The 24,436-nt window shown below is 24.4% G+C and overlaps 1 protein-coding gene across 1 annotated transcript in view; it reads left to right on the top strand.

Moving 5' to 3' along the window:
• The window catches only part of nAChRalpha6 (nicotinic acetylcholine receptor alpha6), a 155,405-nt gene that overhangs the window by 54,467 nt on the left and 76,502 nt on the right, over window positions 1–24,436 (top strand). Inside the window, exons 3-4 of the mRNA XM_011500466.1 lie at window positions 2,800–2,909; window positions 19,469–19,649. Coding sequence (XP_011498768.1) covers window positions 2,800–2,909; window positions 19,469–19,649 — 291 coding nt within the window. The remainder of the gene's footprint in view (window positions 1–2,799; window positions 2,910–19,468; window positions 19,650–24,436) is intronic.

Genomic DNA, 24,436 nt, shown 5'->3' with positions numbered 1-24,436 from the left:
TGACTAAAGTAATAGAAAAGTTTATGGTTCGTTTATAGTTTGATCTTAAGTGCTGAAATATTAACGAAACACAAAATATACTTAAAATATTTGTGATTCCGTTTTATAGCTTGTTTGAAAATGTTCTATTTTGATTTACCGTACTTAAAATATAGCAAAATCAGCTATTAGTTATAATTTAGTTCTCATTAATTATTAATATGGCAATAATATTTATATATAAATTACAAACATAGATAAGCAGTAATGAATTTATGGAAGAGTACTCGGAGATTATTCTTATAATAAATTTAATTAATCTGATTAATTCATTACACGAACAAGATTCGAAAATTTATACAGAATACATCAAATGACATTAATTAAATATGAACAAACTATTAATATGGACTAATAGTTCTTAAACAAAAATTACATATTTTTTAATTGCGATCTCTATAATATTCAATTTAAGTCTAACATAAATTCAATATTTTCGGAATATTTTGATACATTTATTATTTTTTATAAAAACTCTAAATATTAGAAACAATACTTTTCTATCTTATATATTATATAGTTAAAGAATTATTTGGAAAATAACAATTATTTTTAAAAATAAATAACAAAACAGTAGCGAAAATAATATGTAACCAATGTAATATAAATCAATGTAATATAAAAACAAATTTATTTATAAATTTGTTAATATTCGTTTTCATTAATATTAATAAACTATGTATTTCTATATAATTACAAGTTAATTATGATAAGGTTAAATGATTTATAAATAATTTATTCTAAATATATAAATATGAGGTTAGTGCAGTTTATTATTCCTTTAACAAGAACAAAATACTGAAATTCAATAAGTTAAACAATAAAACTATTAGTCAATATATACAATATATACTAAGATCTGATCGTTTATACATTCTGCAATTTCAAATAATATTGTTATTAATGGTAAAAGAATTTATATTCATTTGAGAAACGTTATGTTATAATGATTATATGAAAATTTCCATTCCTCATTCTAACTATTCAAGCGTTGTTCCTTTAATATCTGATTCATATTAAATCATGCTACATACGCAATGTAATAATAATTGTAGTATAATTTTTAACTTCAATTATATTTTTATTATAATAACATATATATGCATATAATATAGCATTAAATGTTAAAAGTAGAGTATTAAATAAAACATTATTTACCATAAAATTTTGAATCTTAAGAAAATATAGTTGAATTATTCGACAAAAATATAGTTCATGAAGTATAAGTTTGTTAATTATTTACTTAAATTTTATATATTCATTTACTTTGTCTAATTTTTATTTGTAAAATATTAATTTATTCCATATTTAATAGTATAATTTATCAAAGTCACTATAATAATACTGTAGTTTTAATTTCTTATTGCTAGCACTAATTAAATTGGAAAATTGGAAATTTCAATGCCTGCTAAAAATACTGACTGCGTGTATCATTTTAAAATTTAATATAACTAATGTTTTATTAGATAAAGCGACCTTTCGTTTTAATAATTACGCTTCATAAATGGCTCATCCGCATATAATTGTAGACATTCGCATTTAAATGATATAAGCAAGTGTTGCCATCGTGTTTAAAATTAGCGGTTATAATTTAACCTGCGTTTATGCTGAGGTTGTATATTCTATATGATTTTTAATTTATGAAAAGCTGCTACGTGCATTCTATTTTCTGTATTTTATAATCTGCTTAAAGATTTATCCAATTGGACACTCGTTAAAAAATAGTTTTATAAACATGATATCAATAATTTGTATGTTTAATACCTTAATCGTTTGTGAAAATTAATGCTTTTAAATAAGGTATAACGTATATAAAATAATTGGGTTAATTGTTAAAACTTTTTAAAATCTTCATTTTATTTACTTGAATTTAACTAACCATATGTATAAGACCTTAAAATGAGAAATTGATGTGTTTGGTATCATTTTATTGTCACTATTGCTGAGCTTATTATAAATATTCTACATATATGTATAAATAAATATATTTATTAAAGCATTTTATACAAATACCTAATTTATTTACATCTTATGCCATTCACAAATTAAACTATTCAATTAAAAAAAAAAATTATCAGAAACAAAATAACTAATAAATTGTTTATAGTGTAAATAAGCTTTGATTAAATAATTCTATAGTCCTATAATAATACCAATTCAGCAAATAAACGTATTTATTTGATGAAATGAATTTATAGTAATTATTAAAATTATTTATTTACTTAGTATTGAAATATTAAATTATTTTAATTCTTCAAACATAATGACTCTTTAATGATAGAAGATAAATATTTTAAATTCCGCAAAAATGACTATCTTCGTATAAATTAAGTGTTTCCCTTTAAGTTAGAAAAATGACTGTGGTTGGTTCACTATAAACAAAGTATATTTCAAATCTTCTTAATTAAGAAATTAATATCTTTATAAACCATACTTAGATTGTGAACTAAATATTTAATAGCCAGATAAAAAAAATATAGAAAAAATATAATAAAATATATATGTTATTATAATAAAAATATAATTGAAGTTAAAAATTATACTACAATTATTATTACATTGCGTATGTAGCATGATTTAATATGAATCAGATATTAAAGGAACAACGCTTGAATAGTTAGAATGAGGAATGGAAATTTTCATATAATCATTATAACATAACGTTTCTCAAAAATATATTTTCTCACTAGCTTTTCTTTATATATTAGCATCATGAAATTCATTTATAAATTATATTAAAAGTGTTATAATTTATTTTAGGAATGGACAGATTACAATCTTCAGTGGAACGTATCTGAGTTTGGTGGCGTAAAGGACCTTCGAATAACACCAAGTAAACTCTGGAAACCAGATATTCTCATGTATAACAGGTAAATATGTATTGTTCGTCTGATTTTATTGTAGAATAGAGAAATCCGTCAAAACTTGCTGCGACAACTACAAAATTAAAAGCTAAAAATCTTAAACTTCATTAATAAATGTAAAATATTTAAATTAGTTAATGCGAATTAATGTTATATTTTTAACATTATGCATTCTTACATATTAGTTATCGAGTAAGAAAAACTATGGTGTACTTTGGAATGATAAAGATATTATGCAAACCTATTAATAAATTATATTAATTTATGAATTTGACAACTAAAGAACAGATATTTTAACAGAAGGCGAAGAATTTTTTACATAAATTTGTTATTTATAGTGTTTAGAATGTTTCAGAATGCCTTCAACATGTCTTACTCATAATGCTGAGAAAAATGAAGAACCATTTATAAATATTGTTAACAACCAGAATTTCATTTGATTTTTAACCTAGTTGATTCCTCTCTTTAATTTAAGTATTCTTGATTACCTTACCTCGCATTGACACATTTTTGTACTTTTTTAATTCTAAGTAAAATGACTTTTACTTTATTGTAAAAAATCTATTTGTTTTAATTTATGATTTTTTAATAGTAAAAAAGTAATTTTTTTTTTTTAAGTAAAGAGTAATAATTATTTTAATAGTGTTGCTTTGCATTTGTTCAAAATATCTCAAAATTCTTCTATATAAATATTATGTTAATATGCATGCATTTATTTGATTTTATGCTAGTAACTAACTTTTAACTACGTAAAAAAATATTATTTTTTATACATATAAATATATTTGATATATAAGTATACTTACGTACAAACACGCACGCACGCATGCATATATATATCTGCGCGTGTGTGCGCGCGCGGAGGGATGTATGCATGTATTATATATATGTATATAAAAATACTTTCTTTTCATTATGTAAATAGGTAAATATTCTGTATGTAGTGGTAACGTTTCTGAAAGTAGAATTATCTTTTTATTTAGTTATGAATTGCTTGATTCTCAAACTAAATTATTTCATGGTTTAAAATCATAGACACATTTTCCACTGCTAATTAGTAGAGTTTATTAATCGAGCGATTCGTTTCGAATTTCAAAGTAAAATATATACAAATGCAGAGAAAATGGAACTACAGATGATTAGTTTCTCATAAAATCTCACAAAATGTTTAGATACAAATATTATTTAATTATTTATTCATATTTCCATTAACTTCAAACATATTAATATCCATAAAATCATACTTCAATCATTCTTAGAAATGAAACGAAAAGTATTTCTAAACCTCTTGAAAAAAATTTCAAATAACAAGTTCAAATTATGCAAAAATTAAATTAACAAAAAATGTAATAATAGATATAAAACTAAGTAAGCCACTTCTCGTTTCCTCCACTATTAGTTTTCACCTAATTATTTTCAGCCACATTACCTCTGTATACAGTAACTTAAGCTTAGATTACTGCATTATATATATATATATATATATATATAAATATATATATATATAAATTTATATAGGTTATCAGCGTGATAAGTGTTGAAGATGAGCTATGACTTTAAGACATTGCTCAGACCTCGCAACTCCCTACGCTAATTCTCATAATTATACAATAATGCTCGCTCAAAGATTCACCCGAGCTTTGTTTATCAAGATCGTACGTAAATAAAGTTCTATAAGTACTTATGAAAGCCCAGTTAGTCTCAACAAATCGTTATCATGCGCCACTCTAATGTTATAATAATATTCAAGAATAATGAAGAGGTATTGACTTAATGTTTATTTCTTTAATTTTGTAATGCTGCTTTTTATAATTTAACCCTTTTAAATCATCGACATAATACATATTGATTCTACTAATGAGATCCAAATATTGTATGAATATTAATGTTTCTTTGATGGTGTAGTAATTAATCTTACTGAAATAGGACATTTAAATTACAATCAGAAATAAACTACTAAAATATTATAATGAGATTTAATTTTATTCTCCCGGTTAAATTTAGTAATTTTTAATTAATTTTACTATCAAAAAATGTTTACAAATATAAAAGAAATTTTTTTTCACCCTTGAAAATCAAACAATAAATTCAAAGATTTACATAAAAATATTGAATTATTAACAGTTTTTTAATATATTTTAATACTTTATATTTAATATTTATTTTGCCAACAAATTTATAAATACCATTATTTTGTTAAATTAAACAGTAAAATTTTAAATTGTATTCCAAACGTTAAATTCTAGTCTCTAAACCTTCAAATCTTAAAAGAAAATTTAAATTAACTGTTAAATATATATATTATTGTTGTAAATTATTCGATCAATATTTTATTGAAGCATATAAATTGTCAATAAGACTTACATTAAATATAATTCACATGTAAAGATAAAACGATTTTGTTCGTGACAAAAACGTAGCTCCATTACATACCGTAATTCTATTCGATTAAATGCATAATTATATTAAAAAATTTCTCCCTCGCTGATACCTTTCAATGGTCAAGTAAAGGGAAAACTAAAAGGGTCGAGTACATCTGTACTATAGCTCTGAACGGTAAATATGCGGTCCACCGGTCATTTTAGTGCAGTACAGCAGTGATTTGCAAGTGAGATAATAAAGGACGGAGAGAAGAATAGCATCAGCTTTTCTTGCGATTAAGGAAAATAAGCGAAGAATCGGAGAACATTATATCCATGCTTGGTGATCGCTACAGAGTTATAGAAAGTCGATGAACTCACATCGACAAATGTTAGCTGTTTCGCTTATATTGCTTTTATGAGAAAGTAGATAAAATACTTGTTACACGATTACGTCATCAGTACTAAAGCTGGAAAAGTAGGTAATTTCTGTTTTATACAAATTATATACATATATAACAATAAATTATTATTAGATATGTAAGTATACATTAACAATGAAATTACAATTCTTTGATAAAAGATAATAATTTCTGCGATAAATATCGGTACAACTATTAGTATTAATTCATAGTTCGATTACATGTTTGAAAAATAATGACTATAATTCGTTACATTCGAAAAATTATAAAAATGAGTACTTTACAAATAGAAACAGAATTACGAACAAATCAGTGCAGATACACATTTTTTAATTGAATTTTGTTTGTATTGAACCTATCAAATATTGATATTTAAATATAATTTAACAATCACAAAATGTTAAAAAAAAAATAAATACGTAACTGCTTAATAACGGAATATATATAAAAACTATTAATCATATAAAAATTTTTATAATAATGAAGCAGCTAATTTACTTATGAATAAAAATATAGCATAGATTAAATAGATAAAAAGATTCGTAAATTTAAATGCATAACAAAAATATACAGAATTTTACATAATTGGTTTTACAGTCAAATTCACAAATTTACGGAGTTAAAATTTTAAAAAACTTAATGTCATAATATTAAATTTTTTCTTATATTAATTTTTATGAGATTTTATAATATTATAATAAATAATTAAACAAAATATTATATAAAAAATATTAGGAAAAATATTTTAAGCTTATGCGTATTCATATATGTAAAGATATTATTTATTATCTTATATTCTTTTCATAATACATGATATTTATTGAATATTTTATTTTACATTTATTCTCTTCAGCAAATTATTATACACAATCAAGGACTTTATCAATATTCAGGCAATAGTGAAGTTCCATTGATTTTTAATGATGTTATATCAATTAAATCAAGTTAATAATGTTTTAGTAATCTATTTTAATTGTTTCATCATTATTAGATTTTCTCGGAAGTGTATCCAAACTTATTCAGGAGCATTTAATATTTATCTTTTTAATAATTATTTTTAAATTGTCATGCATCTTTCATTAATAAATTTTTTATTGTTTTAATAACTTTGTAATAACACTTTTAAGCAAATTTAGTAGTAACTTACTTACGAGCGTCAGTGTAAGTATGTCAATGCATAAGCGAGTATGCACCTTATATTTTATATAATAATAGAATGAACCATTAAAAATAATACAGATGGTACTTAGATTGCTTCTATAACAATTAAATCGTATTGCCAAAAATGATTGAATGAAGTTAAAAATTTTCAAATCTGAATTTTGTTTTGTAAATAATGCAATGAAAAATATGTAAACTTTTCCAATTTTTTCTTTCTAAAAAATAAGTGGAAAAATAACAGTTGAAAATAAGTTTTGAATAAAATACAGTGTAATATTTTTAAAATAATGTTAAGTCATTTTCTATATTTAGAAAAATGTTGTTTAACAAGCTCTAAATTGAAAGTTGAGTAGATAATTATATATATAATAGATAATTTATTGAAGCGTATAAATAGAATTTGTAAAAATTAATGAAAATTTTAATAAACTATTATTTTTTTCAAATATTATCTGACAAAAAACGTTATTATTTATAAATAAAGAAAAATATTATTATTCATTAAAATGTAAACTATTAAAAATGGATAAATGGATTTCACAAAGTTAGTGTGATCTCACAAATTCTAAAATAACTTTAAATTTTATCGTATTAATTTTTAGAAAGTACCAAAACTAATTCGCTCATGGACAACTTATCCTTGTCACTAGAGCTGATTGTGGTGGCGCATTGAAATTTACGACTTGCATGAGTCGAGGTTGAATTTACAAAATAGCAAGATAGTATACAGAGCGAGCGTTGTTTAATTATAAGAACAATCAATTAAATAATATAAAACAAACCTAGTGACGTCAGGCCACCCCGTTACTGCGTACCACCGCAGTGCCAAGCTCGGTACCCGCTCTCCACCCCATTTATAATAAAACAAATTAATAATATTTTTTTTATTTTTGTCCACTAACATACTCTAATTATTTCTTTCAAATCGTTTCTGTACTACGTCTTACCTACTTTCTGCCGGTATTAAGATGATTATGCCACATCTTCTTGGAATTATCCTTCCACTTACAAAAGGCACAAAAAGTATTTGCAATAAGAATGAGAGTAATTTGCCCGTAGTTGAAAAAGTGACCATTAGAGAAAGTAGGTAAGCTGCGTAACGTGTGCCCGCGCGTATATTGATATTTTTCTACACTTAGGTGGTACGCTTAGATAAGGGAGCGGGTATTCTGGCATGGACGGTGAAACCCTAACAGCCAGACTCTAAACAAAACTCCACTAAACTCGGCGCTTCCCGAAACTCGAAATTGATTATTAAAACTTCTTAAACGTTCTATTATTGTTATCGTGCTATTAACATTGTCGTAGCCAATAATATTTGACTATACAAACCGTTCTGATTTCTCCATACACTCCAACGTCTAATAAGAATAATATCAATTTACTAAAACGACAAGAAAATAAAATCGGAACATTCGTAACACCGTATAATAAAAGAATGGCGAAAGGGAAGGAATATCTCTCCTAATCTAAATTAGATACATATTATATTAACATTATATAACACTATATTAACATAGTCTTGAATAAGTCATAGATGATTTTCACGTATGTTGCGTGTTTGAAAGTTAAACTATTAGAAAATCGAATAAACTGCTAAAGTTAATAATATAAATGAAATCTCACAGTTTTCTTGATTTATTATGACTTTTAACACAACGCAAAAGTAATACGCACTTACATTATTGTGGAAACCCTCATACCTATGTATCTCCATTCATACTCTAGTACATAAATATATTTGTATGTGTGGGTGAGTACATGGGCATTACGCGCATATAAATATGCATATACCCGTGATTACAATCGCATGTATTGCTGAAATACAGGTATGAGCGTGTGTTTAAAATTGCAATACGTCGTTACATACAGAGATAAATGACATATAAATTCTTAAATTCGACAATTATAATATATTTATATCAATTGTCGAAAAATATAGTCTTCAAGTTGCATTAAAAATAATTTAATATTTTTTTATATCTATGAAATTGTCTATATATTATACAAAAGTACATGCAATTCGCGGATATTTACTAAAGCAATGAAAGTTGAAATTTAATTTATTGCTCATATAAAAATAAAAAAATCAGTTCATAAATTATTAAACATTGAATAAGAATAAGAAATTTAGAATTATATTTCAGAAATTATAATATAAAATTCAAAATTTCATTTAATATCATAACATAAATCATTCAGAGTTTAGTAATAATTAAGTTAATAAGTTTAAGAGAATATACATATTCTATATTTAAGAGCATAACAATCAAGTCAATTATAAAATAAAATAAACAAACATAAAATGTAAGCAAGTTGAAAAATACACATTATTAAACATTCTCGAAATCTTGTTGTATTGAACTAATTTATGATATTCAGAAAACAAAAAGCTTTCCTCGTAGAAGATAACAGGATAATTCCGAACGTTACTCTATTAATTCTTAAATCGAAGCAAAACAAAAATTAATAACGCAAAACTAGTATATGATTTTAAATAGATTTAAAATTTCTTTTTTTTTAAATTTTGATTTTTTAATTAAAATTATATTTCAATTTCAATTTACAACAATGTTATTGATTATAGTTTATAATATCTGCAATGATGATCTGAAAATATTTATAATATCTGCATACATTTTATACTTTATAAATATCTATTATATGAGCGGTCATTATAGATATATATAACTTTACATGAATGAAATTTTATTTCCACATTTATTTTACTTTTACAGTTATTAATTATGAAAAATAAATAACAATAATATATCGAATGTATAGTTTATCTAATTATATTTATGGAACCAGAAATAAGTAAATTAACAATAGGACGGAAATAAATATTTATTTAAATATACATTAGTTTAATTAAACTAAATATTAGGTTTACTTTCATTTTATTATTAATTATTTATCCTGACCTAGTAAGTTTGTTTGTCAAATTTCTTTGAATTTGTTCATAAAATTTCAGATGTAGGCATAAAACAGAAAATTTATATGAATATTTGTATCCTATTACTTACTTCCTTCATATTTATTTAAAGATATGCGAAATTATAAATCGCAGTCCAACTAATGTCCAATAAGCGATATGAAATTAAATAATATATTATGGCCTTAATAAAGAAAGTAAAAAAGTATTATAAAACATTTATTATACTTTTAATACATATTTTCATTGGTAAAACATCAGATGATGGTCGAGAATAATTTGGTTGCTCTTACCGATAAGCACGCCACTTTATTCGTCCAGAATATGTCTTTTATGGCTTTTAGAGCTCTTACTTGCAGAATCGGCGTTATTATTCGACGCGTGCGAGTGAATTCTTCTTGTGTCCGGGATAGTGTATGCTATCGATCAGGATCTTTTCAATCGCTTTATGTTTTAAACCAAAAAATTTATTTGTAAAGAATCAAGACACTTGCAACTGCTAGAAAGTAAAGTGATATTTAATGGTATTCATTTAGAGATTATCTTTCTTTAGTTCTTTCGTCTTTAAATGTAAAATTTAATCCATTAGACCAGTCATGATGTTTCGTATTAAATTGATATTTAAAACTAGAGGAGGATATAAATTGTAATAATTATTGAAATTAAAATGAAAGGGAATTTATTATAAACATTGTTTTTATAAATAAAAAATATATTGGTATCTATGGTAATATAAATTATTAATTGATATTACAATTTATATAATAACGTGTAATAAATAAAGTGTATTAATCTATAATATTAGTATTATAAAAAATTTATTGAGTACCACGTATAAATCTTATTCCCAATGAAATTATATTTAATGTCAATTAAAAAATAAATATACCACTATAATAAAATTATAGTTTACATAGAAACAATATACTATTCTATATTATAAGTAATGTGATAAAATAGAAAATTAGAAATCCACAGTGACTAACTTTTATTATAATAATATAATAGTGCAAAAAATGTGTATAATAGTTATAATTCAATGAATATCTACAATTTTACCGGGAATATTAGTATTCGGCTTTGATTTTTTTTTTTATTTATTTCAAAAACATTTCGATTTTTATTCTATATATTTGTGTAGTTTTAGCTATTGAATATTCATAAATAATTTTCCAATTTTCATTATAAACTATTAAATTAAATTATATAATAATTTTCAATAAAAAAATTTTCTGAATAAAATGTTATTTTTTAAATATGCGTAAATTAGTTGCATAAATGCAAGAATTTATCAGGATAAAAAATACACTATATATAACAAATAAACTATATATTATAATATACTATGTTTATGTACACTCTACTATAATTAAATACTACATTTAATTTTATAGTATCTTACAAAAATTTATACATTGTAAATTACATTTTAATTAAAAATTAAAATAATCTAAAAAAATTAAATTCTGTTTGCAGAATAATAGACACTTTTTGTATTTTTTATATTATACATTTTCACAAGTAAAAATGTATAAAAAAAAGTGTATGTGTGTTAAATTTCATTTTATTAAATTTGTAAATATTACAAATGTTATAAAAGAATCATTAAAAAAAAGAAAAATTTAAGATATTGATTAATACACTATTGATAATTAGTATACAGCATATTTTAGAAAGCGAAAAGTATTTTCATCAAGAACTAAAAAACTATGTTTATTAAATAATTATTCATAGAAGTAACATTTTTTTCATTTATAAAATAATAGTTTTGGAATAAAATATAACTAGAAGATTAAAATGCTCCTAAAGTAAAAAGATTACGTATAGTCATGTCCATAAGTTACTTAACATGAGAATCCCGTGCAAGTTTAAATACATAATTTTAATCATTAATCGGAGGAATACTAAACAATACTATGATACTGAAACAAAATAAAAAATCTGTCATCTTCCAAAACATGATACTCTGCAATTTTCACTTCATAATTACATGAAACAACTCTTGTTCACTCTCTTGTTGACGACTAACGCGCGCCCTTTGCCACGACCTTGAGTGGCGGTAATACTAACAGGAATGTTTTGTTGTTAACGACTCTGTTTTTCTCCTTTGAATAAACTGCACAACACATAACAATTATATTTTTCGTTATAATTAATTTTTTCAAAATATATTTTTTTTATGTAAGATTTTGTTCGAAATTATAGTGATGTAATTCTTGGCTCGAACTGCCAATGCTTCAAAAACTTAGTTTGTCGCCAGGCCTAGCAGACGCACGGGAAGGAGTGAGATAGAAGGGGTGTACAAGAGTCGTGAGAGTTGGTTAATTATACATTTATTATGAAATTTATTACACAATTTACATGAGGGTGTTGAAGATTCTACTTCTTGAATCTTATGTGAAGATATAATTTCTTGAACGGCTTCTTATATAGGAGGTGTCACTACACAAGATGCTTTGAAATCGTTGAATTGATGTTAAATTGAAAATTGCAAAGGTAAATAATTACTGCACACTTCTTGACAGAGAGTGTGAGATAATGTTAATGGTTGTGTTCTGCCGGTTTTGCCGCCAACTAGCAATAATTGAGTAGATAACTTGGGTTTGTGTACTCACAGCGATATCGTAGTCTTGATCTGATTCAGGGGTGAGTTGGTCACAAAGGCACGCGAAAAGCAAATGCGTGCAGGATGACTTTTATACTCACAGGTATGCAGTAGTCTTGCTCTGAATTACTAACACTTATTTCTGCGTTTAGTTATCTTCAGACTTGGCTTCTATGGACAATTAGTTTCTATTACTTGACTTTCCTTGAGATAGCCCTTCACTATCCACGCGAGCCTTTTTCTCGAATTTTCTGTGCGGACAAACCTTGGCTGCCCACGCGAATAGCGTGTTCCAATTGTCTATCTCCAAGCGACTTTTGGCTGCCTTGTTCCCATCTTTAAGGCCTCTTATCATGAGTCCCCACTCAAGGAGCTTCTGGTCTTAGTTTTCCAATCAGGGCGCACCGCTTTTAGGGAACATCATGAATGTGCACGCCCTTTTCCCACTTCCGAGGAAATTAGGCTTAGACAAAGAGAATATCGAAGGAGTATCTCTGGCAGCAAGTGGAAGATTTGCTCCTCACCGGGACTCATCGTAATGGGGATGATTTTTGGTCAAACGTCTTCGCTTGGCTTATGCAAGCAGCAACTTTTATCGTACTTGACAACAATGCATGCGTATGCCCTTGTGGCATTGAAGGCACACGTGCGACGCAAATGTCGAGAGTCGCGCGTGCCGAGTTTCGGGTTGCAACGGATTTTAAGAAATAATTTTCGTTCAACTGTTTTGAAATATTTTAAACCTCAAAATATACTCTTGCAAACAAGCTAGCCGGGTTTTGATGGTAAATAGCAAGGGTTTTCATTACATTCAAAATAATTACTACGTATTTTCGAGCGTTCAGTAACATTGGCGAGACTTTCTTAGATTTTCATGTCTGTTCGATAATTCCCTTTTTTATAATGGCTGTTGAAAGTTTTCTAATGAATATAATTCTAGAGGTTTTCTTTACTACTATCGAACTTTTGTGTATTTTATAAACGTGTATGTGTATTATAAGCAATATTACAAAAAAAAAAATATTCAAAATTACTTTGTAGCACTTTGGTGGTTTTTAGTAATTATAAATATATATTCATATATTTATAAACTTGTCTTTATTATAAAACATTAAAAATAATATAAAGAAAATACACATAAATAATTTCAACATATATGATGCATAAATAAATTATTAAATAAATTATTATAATCTGGTAAAAATTCTACAATAAAATATGTTAAGAACGAATTATATAGAGCCATCAATTTTATTAATATAAATGAAAATATTATCGAATTATATATCGATATATAATACATCATTTAAATTTTTATTTGATAATCAAATCAAAGATTCGTTTTTTTATAATAAATAATTTATAATATAATATAACAAATAATTCGAGAGGTTTTCTTTTCACTCTCGAACAGATTTAATGTTTAAAATTTTTTCTTTAAGATTGTAACATAAATGTGAGAATTAGTAGTAAAAGTCAGTGTAAATATTATAGGATCTTTATTCTTTAAAACAGTATACTTAATTGATCAGCATGCATATAATATTTAATTAAACGCCTGAATGTACTCGATTAAGTATAAGATGCTATCGATTCTATTCAAAATATAATTATCTAATCCTCTTGCATATATTTTCAGTTCTTATTATTAAATGATTAAATTTGCCTACGTGTTCATTATGATTGAAATTTATACATCACAAATATTTGCATTTTATAAATAACATGATTTGAATTATTTTTCATTTTATCACAAAAAAAATCTTATACTTTGTCTCAGATAACTAAAATTCAATTAGATGAAAGCAGAAGCTTTACATACAATTTATCAAATATTAGAATTTAAAAAATTAAAGAGGATATTTTAAAAAGTATATATTCAAAGGATATCAAGTTAGGTAATAAAATAGCTCGATTTAAAAAATTTTTTTGAATAGATAATTAAATTTCATTTAAGGAAGTTTTCAAAATGATGACTTGTAATCTAAATTGTTCAAATTACTTTTTTTTCAATATTATTTACTGAATCCCTATAAATGTAAAAATAAATACTATGACTATCTATTTTTATATTAATTTTCAAGTTTTCAAAAATCTATTTTTGTAACATCCCATTTATTATTTTATTAAAATTAATGTAACAATTAATCAATTAAACAAAAAAAACTATAATTATAAATGAAACTAATTTGAGATTATTTTTATTAATTTTGAAATTCTATTTATGTATATTAATTGTTTTAATAAATTTAAAAAATAAATAGTTTTATCATTAAGGTTTATATAAATAATATAAGTATGTTACATATATTTAAATCACTGAAAAGATTATTTTTATTTAATTTCCAAATGTACAAACATACTACAGTTTAAATACAGTCAAATCAATTTGATATTGAATCATGTTACGTAATTTTATAGCCATATTATTTCTATAAAATGTATTGTTACGCGCATATGCATTGTATGTCAATAGATGAAATAAATCGTTTAATGATTCAATGATACATTTTCTTACTCTTCTCTAAACAATTTTAATATAGATTCATAATTATATTCCATATACAGATTGTAGGTCACTATTTCCTCAACTATTATTTTAATTTTTAATGCTGACTTGTCATTAGCTATTTAGTTCTCTCAACTCAAATTAAACTTTTCACGAACCCATTAATATTTTATTTGGCATCGTGAATAGTAAATAATAAATAAATATACCACTACAATAAAACTTTTTTATATGAAAATTTAATACAAAGACATTTGATCAGAAACTCAAAAGTTATTTAAGGCTTATTAAGTAAGTTCAAATATAATTTATTTTGAATAATTTTAATAAATACAATTACGATACAATTATTCATCTTTATTGCATTATACTTTATTACAACTATACTTTTATTACAATATTATTACTTATTTCTATTATTATGTTAAAAATTCTAGAAGAAAATCTAAAACTTTTAGTTTTCTACGAGTTAACGTATACTAATGGCAGAGTTGATTTCTACCCCGAAGTGCGCAAAATCGCATTACATCGCTACTTATTAGTTTCAATTCGATATTTTGTCATGCACTTCGAAGAAGTTAGAGACTTGAAAATCCTCTACAGAGAGTAAAACTTTTGAAATAAAGATAATAAAAATGTAGGTTAGAATATTAGAAAGGTAAGTAATAAGAGTAGTAGAACATTTTGAAAGCGGGTAAACAGCAAGAAGCAAATTAGCGGTTAATACGTTTGTTTCTCATATATGAAATTTTTTGAATGCTTTTACCATACGAATTTATCTACATGAAATTACTCTAAATGTTGATCTAACTGTTGCTCATGGTTAATGATATTTAATACTAAAAATGTAAACATTTATAGTGCATACCATAGTGCACAGCTACAATATATTGATTTGATATGTATATAGTTGAAAGTTTTCATTTACTTTATTTGTATATAATTTATAGAATTATAGAAATTCTTTATAAATTATAAGAATTTTATTTTTACTACTCTGCGAACTACTCTAGTTACTCTATAAATATTATATCTATATAGAACATTATTAAAAATGATATAAAATTATATAATAAATTTTACACTCCAATACTTATTATATTTTTCGGTAACAATTATATGATGAAATAAATGTTGTGCAGCAGATTATAAGTCGAATAATTGTATATTAATCATTTATTGTACTTTAATTTTATTAAAGATACATATTTCTATATCCTAATTATGATATAATCTTTTTAAAAATGCTTATAAAATAAACTATACCTGTGTTATTTTTTAATGAAATGGAATAAAATATTTTTAAAAAATACAAATTTTAACTAACGTATTTTAAAATTTAATTTACTTTGTTTTTATTAATAATTTATATTCTGAAATTGTGTATAAATTTTTTGTAGTTATAATGATTATATTGAAAACATATTGAACAAAAAAGATTCCTTATACAACTAAATTCATTTTAATTGGAAATTATAAGACATTGTTTATACTAAATTTGGAATACCTGATATTGCAATACTTATTTTAATTATTATTATAGAATAGTTTAGTTTATATATAATAATGTAAAACTTAGTCCTTTATATCTAGGAACCAAAAATGTGGCTAAAAGAATAATAAAGGATATAAAATATAAGATTCCAAAATATACTTATAATAAAGCAAAAAGAACTTTTTTAAATATTGTAGAATCCAAACTTGAAAACTTAATTCTATAGTGAATTATATAGTTGATGTTGCAATTTCGAAAATGATGCTCCAGCTACTACTTCCGTGTATCCCTGGGCTGCACTTCATTTGCTATATAATTTGTCTTGATACATAGCAAAATCAATTGACGAGGTAAAAAGATATATAACACATCAACAGTTCGATATACGTTGCATGATCTCTTTACTTTATTTTATGCACTTATATAGAAGAGGACAAAATGAAGAAAAAAGAACAAAATATGGGTCATTAAATAGTCAGAATGACGGTACAGTATATATTGCAGTTTTCAAAATTGGATGTAGCTGCATATATAGCCACATTTTTTTCATAAGTTTTCATAACATTCATCTTCTCATATTTCGAGCTTTTTTCGTTTCATACTGATTCAAATTACTATATTTTTCTGATTTTTTTTTTTTTTCAAATGTAGTCTGAGTATTTTAAATGGGATATTCACAATGATATAGGTTGTTTATAAGAATGAAATTCAATTTTCAAAGTCGATCTTCCCCTCATACCATTAAATTTTATCTAAATTATGTTAACAATATAATTACTGTTTTATAATTATTTGTTAAAATTGTTTCGATTTAATATTCAAAATATTACATCAAATATTACAAGAGCTATTAAACTATTTATAATGTCGTTTTTTTGTAAATACCTGATGTACGTAATTTTTTTCTTTGGAATTAAAAAAAATTATAAAATTTTGATCAAATGAATATAGTATTTTGTCAATTTATGATAAGATAAATTTTTTTATAAATTTTTAGTTTTTTAATAATTAAATTTTAAGCCTGTATAAAAAAAATGTATACTTATTGTATTAAATTACATAAAAAATGTTAGATAACATAAGATTTCCGTTAGTATAAACAAGGTCATTGATAAACCTAACAAATGAAGGAACACCACATTTAATATTAAAGAATGACGGTATCGGGTTTTCCAACGAGAAATAATATCGGTTGACATTAAGGAAGTCACACGGGAGTTCGAATAAGAATATATATCCTACAGACAAAATGATAGTTATACATATATATTGTTGACCTCTTCAATAGATTGAATGGAAAAAACTTTTGAAAAAGAGAATAGATTTCACTGAGTACTGATTCCCCGCCGAAAATTCTGCTACGATTTTACTTCCACTCACTCTTTGTTTTTCTCTTTATTCCTTTCAGCACCGATAATTCTGGAGCCAATCCAAAGTACTCGCATAATCCTATTTAATTTAAACGAAAGACATGATAATAGTTGAAAGCTTCGAATTTTAAACTAAAGAAGGATAAAATGGTTATAACTTGGTTATCTTAGAAAACATCAAAAGCAAATGTATTATTGATCTTTTTCTTATCTTATACATCCTTTATGATATTCAGACTTATTTTTTGAGATTCTGCATAAGATTTATAATAAATTAATGTAACGGGTTATCATCAAATTTTATTTACCTTGTAAGATCCTTTTCGTCCATATTGTTTTGTTAATATTAAAATATATTTATATTTTATTATATTCAATGTTTCATATATTTTTTATTTAATGATGTATTACCAATAAAGATATTAAAGATATAATATATTTAATATTTTATTTGATATTTTTCCTTACATTAAAATAAACTAGTGTCGAACTCTATAAAACGTATTCTACATTAATGGCGCTCAATAAATAATATTTATTATTATATATAAATATATTCATTAAAAATTATTCATTAAAATATATATATATATATATATACATTAGAATTTAATAACAAACAAGAATATTAATTATATTTAAAAATTGGATAAATAACTAAACAAATTTCATAATAGAATATTTATAAAATAGATGGAATTTAACAAATATTAAGTTTAATTTTCTGGTTCCAAAATATAACGTTATTGTTATGCAGTGTTAATGCTTCAATGATTACTTGCAACATTCATAGCTGCTGGATATAAATGGCTGGGAAATAAAAAATTAGTTAATAATACAAGGTGAATTCACATGTGCACATACACACACATGCAAGAGATTACGCATTTTATATGGTGCGTAGAATGATAGAAAAATTTTCAATACACCATTGTTTATATATATACATAAGAAAGCAAGAATAGATGTAAATTGATTTATATAAACATTACAATATTCTAAAACATTAATGGGAGATACATAAAACAAAATAAAACTTATATATACATGTGTATAATTTATCACCAAAGAGAACGTTTTAAACACTGTTCATTTTCATTTTTCTCGTGACGTGTATGTATCACTGTATATACATCATAAACGTAGATACCAAATTACCATGAAATATCGCTAAAATATAATTTTAAAACAAAATATTAAATAAAAGCTTAAAACATCAAATAATTTGAAATGATCGATTAAAAATTATACGTCGGAGCAATTTTTTCCTAGTATGAACGTGATTTTTAAAATAAAACTTTTAATTAAATCTTATTATATTATACTATGAAACAAGATATCATATCAAAGTCAAAGAACAACTTTAAATGGGCTAATGAGATAAAATTACTCTTTAGTTTCGCAATTTTTTAGCCTCATCGATGACACTGCAAAGTGATCTTTTACTTATATTTTGCATATAAAGACATATTTAAGAAATCTAAAATAATTAAAAATCAATTATATTAAATATACAATGAGCAAAATTAACCATAGATAAGAAAAATAAAATTTTGTGGCGGGGTGTCGTTAATCATAGATATTTAAGAATTAGTTAAAAAGAGATTCGCGTTAAACGGGTAACAAGATATTTCAATAAAATGAACAACTAAAAGCTGTGTATGTATCAACGATAAATTCGTTTAACCGATTCAATAAAACCGTATAGTGCGGAGGAGGGTTTCGACGGGACGTTCCAAACAAATGTGGTGGTCACGCATAACGGCAGTTGCCTGTACGTCCCTCCGGGCATCTTCAAGAGCACATGCAAGATAGACATCGCTTGGTTCCCCTTTGACGAGCAACACTGCGAAATGAAGTTCGGATCCTGGACATACGACGGCAACCAGGTACACACTAGATACTCTCTGAAAAAAAACTGTTTCTACCAACACCTATCCATCTCTATATTTCTCTATATCTTCGTTTCTTTCACACATATTTCTATCTCTAAGAAACATGCATAGACGAAGCACTGAATTTTAATAATTTTTCATTATACACAAACTTTATTTATCACGAAACAATTCGAAATCACTCTGTCGCTATGCTCAATTCATCTTTTTGACTTTGTACTTAGAAGTCCAATTTCCAAAAAATCTTAACTCCAACATAACATAACAAATAACCAAAGTTATATACACTGACTTCCCCTCGTCTCTGAGATAAGAATCTATTTAAAGACAGAGTCGCACAGCACTCTATACAAGTCTGATAAATCTAATTTTAGTCCAGCGTTTCTAATCTTGTCATTCTTATCCTTATATTGCCATTCATTAATTTCATGGCAGTTGTGTTGTTATCAATAGCTATGAGGTCACTATAATATTAATGATGATAAGCATCTGCTAACGATTTGTGATATTTGTTTAATAAAATGCAAGCAGGAATATATTCATTTCATATTTATAAAGATATAATATTGATTATCAGGATTAACTGTCATTATAGACATTTAAAAGTGAATAACATATTGTTTAAATTGAACAGAGTTTAACTGCATAAATAAGGGACAGATATCGACCATTGAAGAATATTTCATATAATCAAATTTTTAATTAGTGTTCTGATAAAAATAATCTTTTTAAAGCGATTTATTATTGATTTTTTCATTAGATTTTTATATTTATTTATTTACAGTTTATACAAATTAATAGCATTTTATTTATCTTAGTGCTAAAATATAATAATTAATATTGTCCGCTATTATTTTCAAATGATATTTTCTTTATTTAATTAACTAGATGCACATATTTGAATGGCTTTAAAGGATCAAAATATTCACAAAATGTTTTAATATTTAATATTTAATATTAATATTTAAATAATATAATATTCTAAGAATAAAATTCTAATAAATCAAACAGAATATTTTTTATTTTAATTGGTTAAAATATCATGAAATTAGAATGAATTTCAATATTATCCTACGTAGCGTGTGCTCAATTTATACAGAAGATATTACAGAAAACTTTTCTCATAAGCCAGGATAGTATCATAATAGCATTTGAATTATAATAAAAATGTATTAAGTTACCAATTAATTGTTTAACCAATTATTGTTAGTATCGGAACATTACCGCGAAATTATTAACAAATATATTTACTTAAACAATTTTATCAATTTCAAATATTATCTTCTATTAAATTCTAAACATTAAATCTAGTAATAAATTCTAATTTATAATTAATCTAATTTAATATCTAAATATTCAATTTATTTAATTTCTATAAGACCGACAACTAATAGAGTCTTTATTGTTAATTATTAATTAGAGTTCAGTATGATGATATTACTTCTCAAAGAACAATTTTCATGATTGAATTTAAATTAAATACGTTCATATTGGTATTTGCAAGACTTCGAAAATAGTTTGGTACAATTTTTGTTACACGTATTCAACATGAATCTCAACATAAAGTAGCTACAAATATACACGATATATTCATGATCAGGAGATACTTAGTAGCTTATTTACATGCTCAAAGATTCTTGCCAATTCCCTACGGTAACATTTCATCCATTAATCGAGAACCAACGACCCACTTCTGTCCTATCGATAATTTTTCAAATCTTTGTAAATTTTAATTTATTACAAGACGACATAAAAAATCATCCATACTTCGACAAACAGTGGCGATGATTAACTATTACAATCAATTGGTTCTATCACGGTGATATTTTAATAGGTTTTCAATTTTCGAGGCGCAGGGGAAGTCAGAAAAATTAAGAAATATAGTAGAATGATTGAATGATAGAACCGATATTCGGAATTTTTCTATGTAACTTTCTACTATATATATATTCTTCAATCAATTACACTAAACAAAGATATCGTTATACAGTCAAAGCAGGGACCACGTGATTATGTCTGAGCTTGGAACCACGATTTTGCATGGAGCACATGTCTATCGTTGTTCTACTATCAACTCGGCGACTCTCATTATTTCCTAACCACAATTTATATTTCCATCAACAACTGTCCTATATTTCACAGTTTATTCGAGCAAAAAGAAAACTTCCTAGTATACTTTTATATGTGCCATGGGTTTGGAGTCCTTTAAATATTACTGCACAAAAATTTAATCTGCCATTTTTCTTTCTTTATAATTATAACATGTTGATAAATAGTAATTCTTAAAAATAATGTTTTTTAAGATTAAAAATATATAACAATATAACTAAATTTAAAATCAATTTATAACCATTATTCATAATCAAATTATTATTTTAGTTTATTACTAAAAGACTCAAGCGTACTGTAGTATATAATATTTTTACTATTTTTGATAGTGCATTTACTATACAGATTAAAGTGGAAATTTTTTAAAAAATTCAACAAAAGAAGTTAACTTTGAATTCAATTATAATTTATAAAATGTATAATATATGAAGCTAATAATTAAATTTTATAAATCTTAAATTTTTGTAATCATTTCCGAAATAGTCGAATGTAGTTCAGAATTTAAATTAACTATTTACAACTACTGCAATAATTAATATTCTATTAATGTATAAAATAAAATTAAATCATGCAATGAAATTAAGTAAACTAAATTGTTAATCAAAAGAGGTGCTAGACAAGTTACAATGTCAATACGTTATTGTTGTTTCATACACCAAAATTTATATGCTTCCGACCCATCTACTGCTATTTGTATTTGATATATATTAAGCGTAACCATAAGATATTTTATTATAAAATACATAAATATTATTGATTAATAATTAACCCTTTATCGCGATCCCATTATGGCGATTGAAGCAATCAATTTGCGATGTATTTATACTGATAAATTATCTATGATCAAATCAACAATATTTTATGTTTATTTCAATATGCTTTGATTTCTAATTAATTCTTTATCAATTATTATTTAAATATTAAAATAAGTTATAAAAATAATGATATTAGATTACATCGATAATGGAAAAATATGTTAAAATTTTATATATTTACTTCCTCAATTGTAGCAAAATAATAATACAATGCAAATCATATAATAATGTATCTCTACATTTTAATAATGATATTATGAATCAAGTTATTAATTTTATTATTTAATTAATTTTATTATTATAATTCTACATCCTATAATAGAAATAACAATTTACAACATAATTTCTTAATTTAATTTAATTTAATTAATATTGTTATAAAAGAATTTTCATAGATATTTTATCATCAAGAAATGTAAAGGTTTTTAAAGATTTCATATATTCTTATATAATTTTTATATATTCTTTATTCGTCATTTAGAAAATGTTATGGCACTTTTAAATTATTGATTATTTAAAATGAATAATTTAGAATTTAGCAAAACTGAAAGTTTATATTTTCTTTTCGTATTCTTTATTTTTAAATTAATAATATAATATAAAATACCAAATTTGTGTCAAATATTTTACATTTAAAATAATTCTTTTAATTCTATTAATTCTTCAGATAATTAATGCTAACGTAAATATCAAATTTGATAATATAATTTATTTTCAAAAATATGATTATTTACGATTAATAATATAAGGAAGATTTAACTGTCATGAAATAATGTCAAAATTTTTTTAATTTTTCAACGTTTTCCAAACTTCATATTCGATATTGAGGTATAAATTTTTCGCACAAACATTTTATATTGCTTTTTTGTAAAAATTATACTTTATATTATCGAAAGCATTCTATGAAAATTTAAGAAGATTATTGTAAAAACATTAATACGTGTATATACGTACTGAGAGTAAATCGAGATTATAAATGGAGAATAAGTAATTAAATTGAACCTGCTTTGTCAGTCAAAGTCCATCAAAATATTATTATCCATGAATTATAATTACTAATAATTACAAAATATTAAATAACATTAAACAAGTATGCACTTTAAAAATATTGCATGATTTTAAAGAACAGCACGCGAAAACTAGTCTCATGTTCACTTTTATTTAACGATCTATTATATACGTTCATTATCATTATCATTGAAAATGATCTACCCGGCACATCCCACATCATCAACCTCGTTCATATCCCGCAGAGTCGATAGCTGAACAACGTTTCCATGCCAGCCAAATGCGAGTCCCCATTCTCTGTAACTCTCCACAAGGGCCAAGCGTACCAACTTATCGTTATGTCGCTATCTCATCGCCTCTCGCATTCTTTATTTTTACAAATTTTATTTTCTTTTTATCTTTCTGATATTGACAGAGTTGGAGCGCTCATGAACCTGCTCTTTTCCAATTATTATTTTTCTTTTTTTTTGGAAAAACGATATCATCGGTGGTGTTTCAAGTTAATATCCATTTTACTGCTGACAACGCAAAAGTGACGAAGCAGTGATGTATTTGATAAGGGTGCTATAAAGTCGATAAAAAGATCGTTGTATTGTTGAAGAACAAAAGTAGCTTCAGAATTATTGAGTAATTATGAATTACAACTAATAATAATAAATTATTTGGCAATAAATTGAATGCATCGAGACTCAAAATAGTCGTTAACAATTTGAGCTAATGCCTTAATTAAAGAAAATTATTATAATGAACAAAATCAAGACTGAATTTACTATGTAGCTGTACTTTTAAATTTAACTCACGCTGAAATATGCACGTGTAATTAAATGTGGTAATTAAGCTGTAATCTAC

The sequence above is a fragment of the Ceratosolen solmsi genome, unplaced genomic scaffold (genome assembly GCF_000503995.2).
Source record: "Ceratosolen solmsi marchali unplaced genomic scaffold, CerSol_1.0 scaffold10, whole genome shotgun sequence".
Taxonomy (NCBI): Eukaryota; Metazoa; Arthropoda; class Insecta; order Hymenoptera; family Agaonidae; genus Ceratosolen; species Ceratosolen solmsi.
Note: the sequence above shows the minus strand (reverse complement) of the source record. Positions and strands in the feature narration are given on the sequence as shown.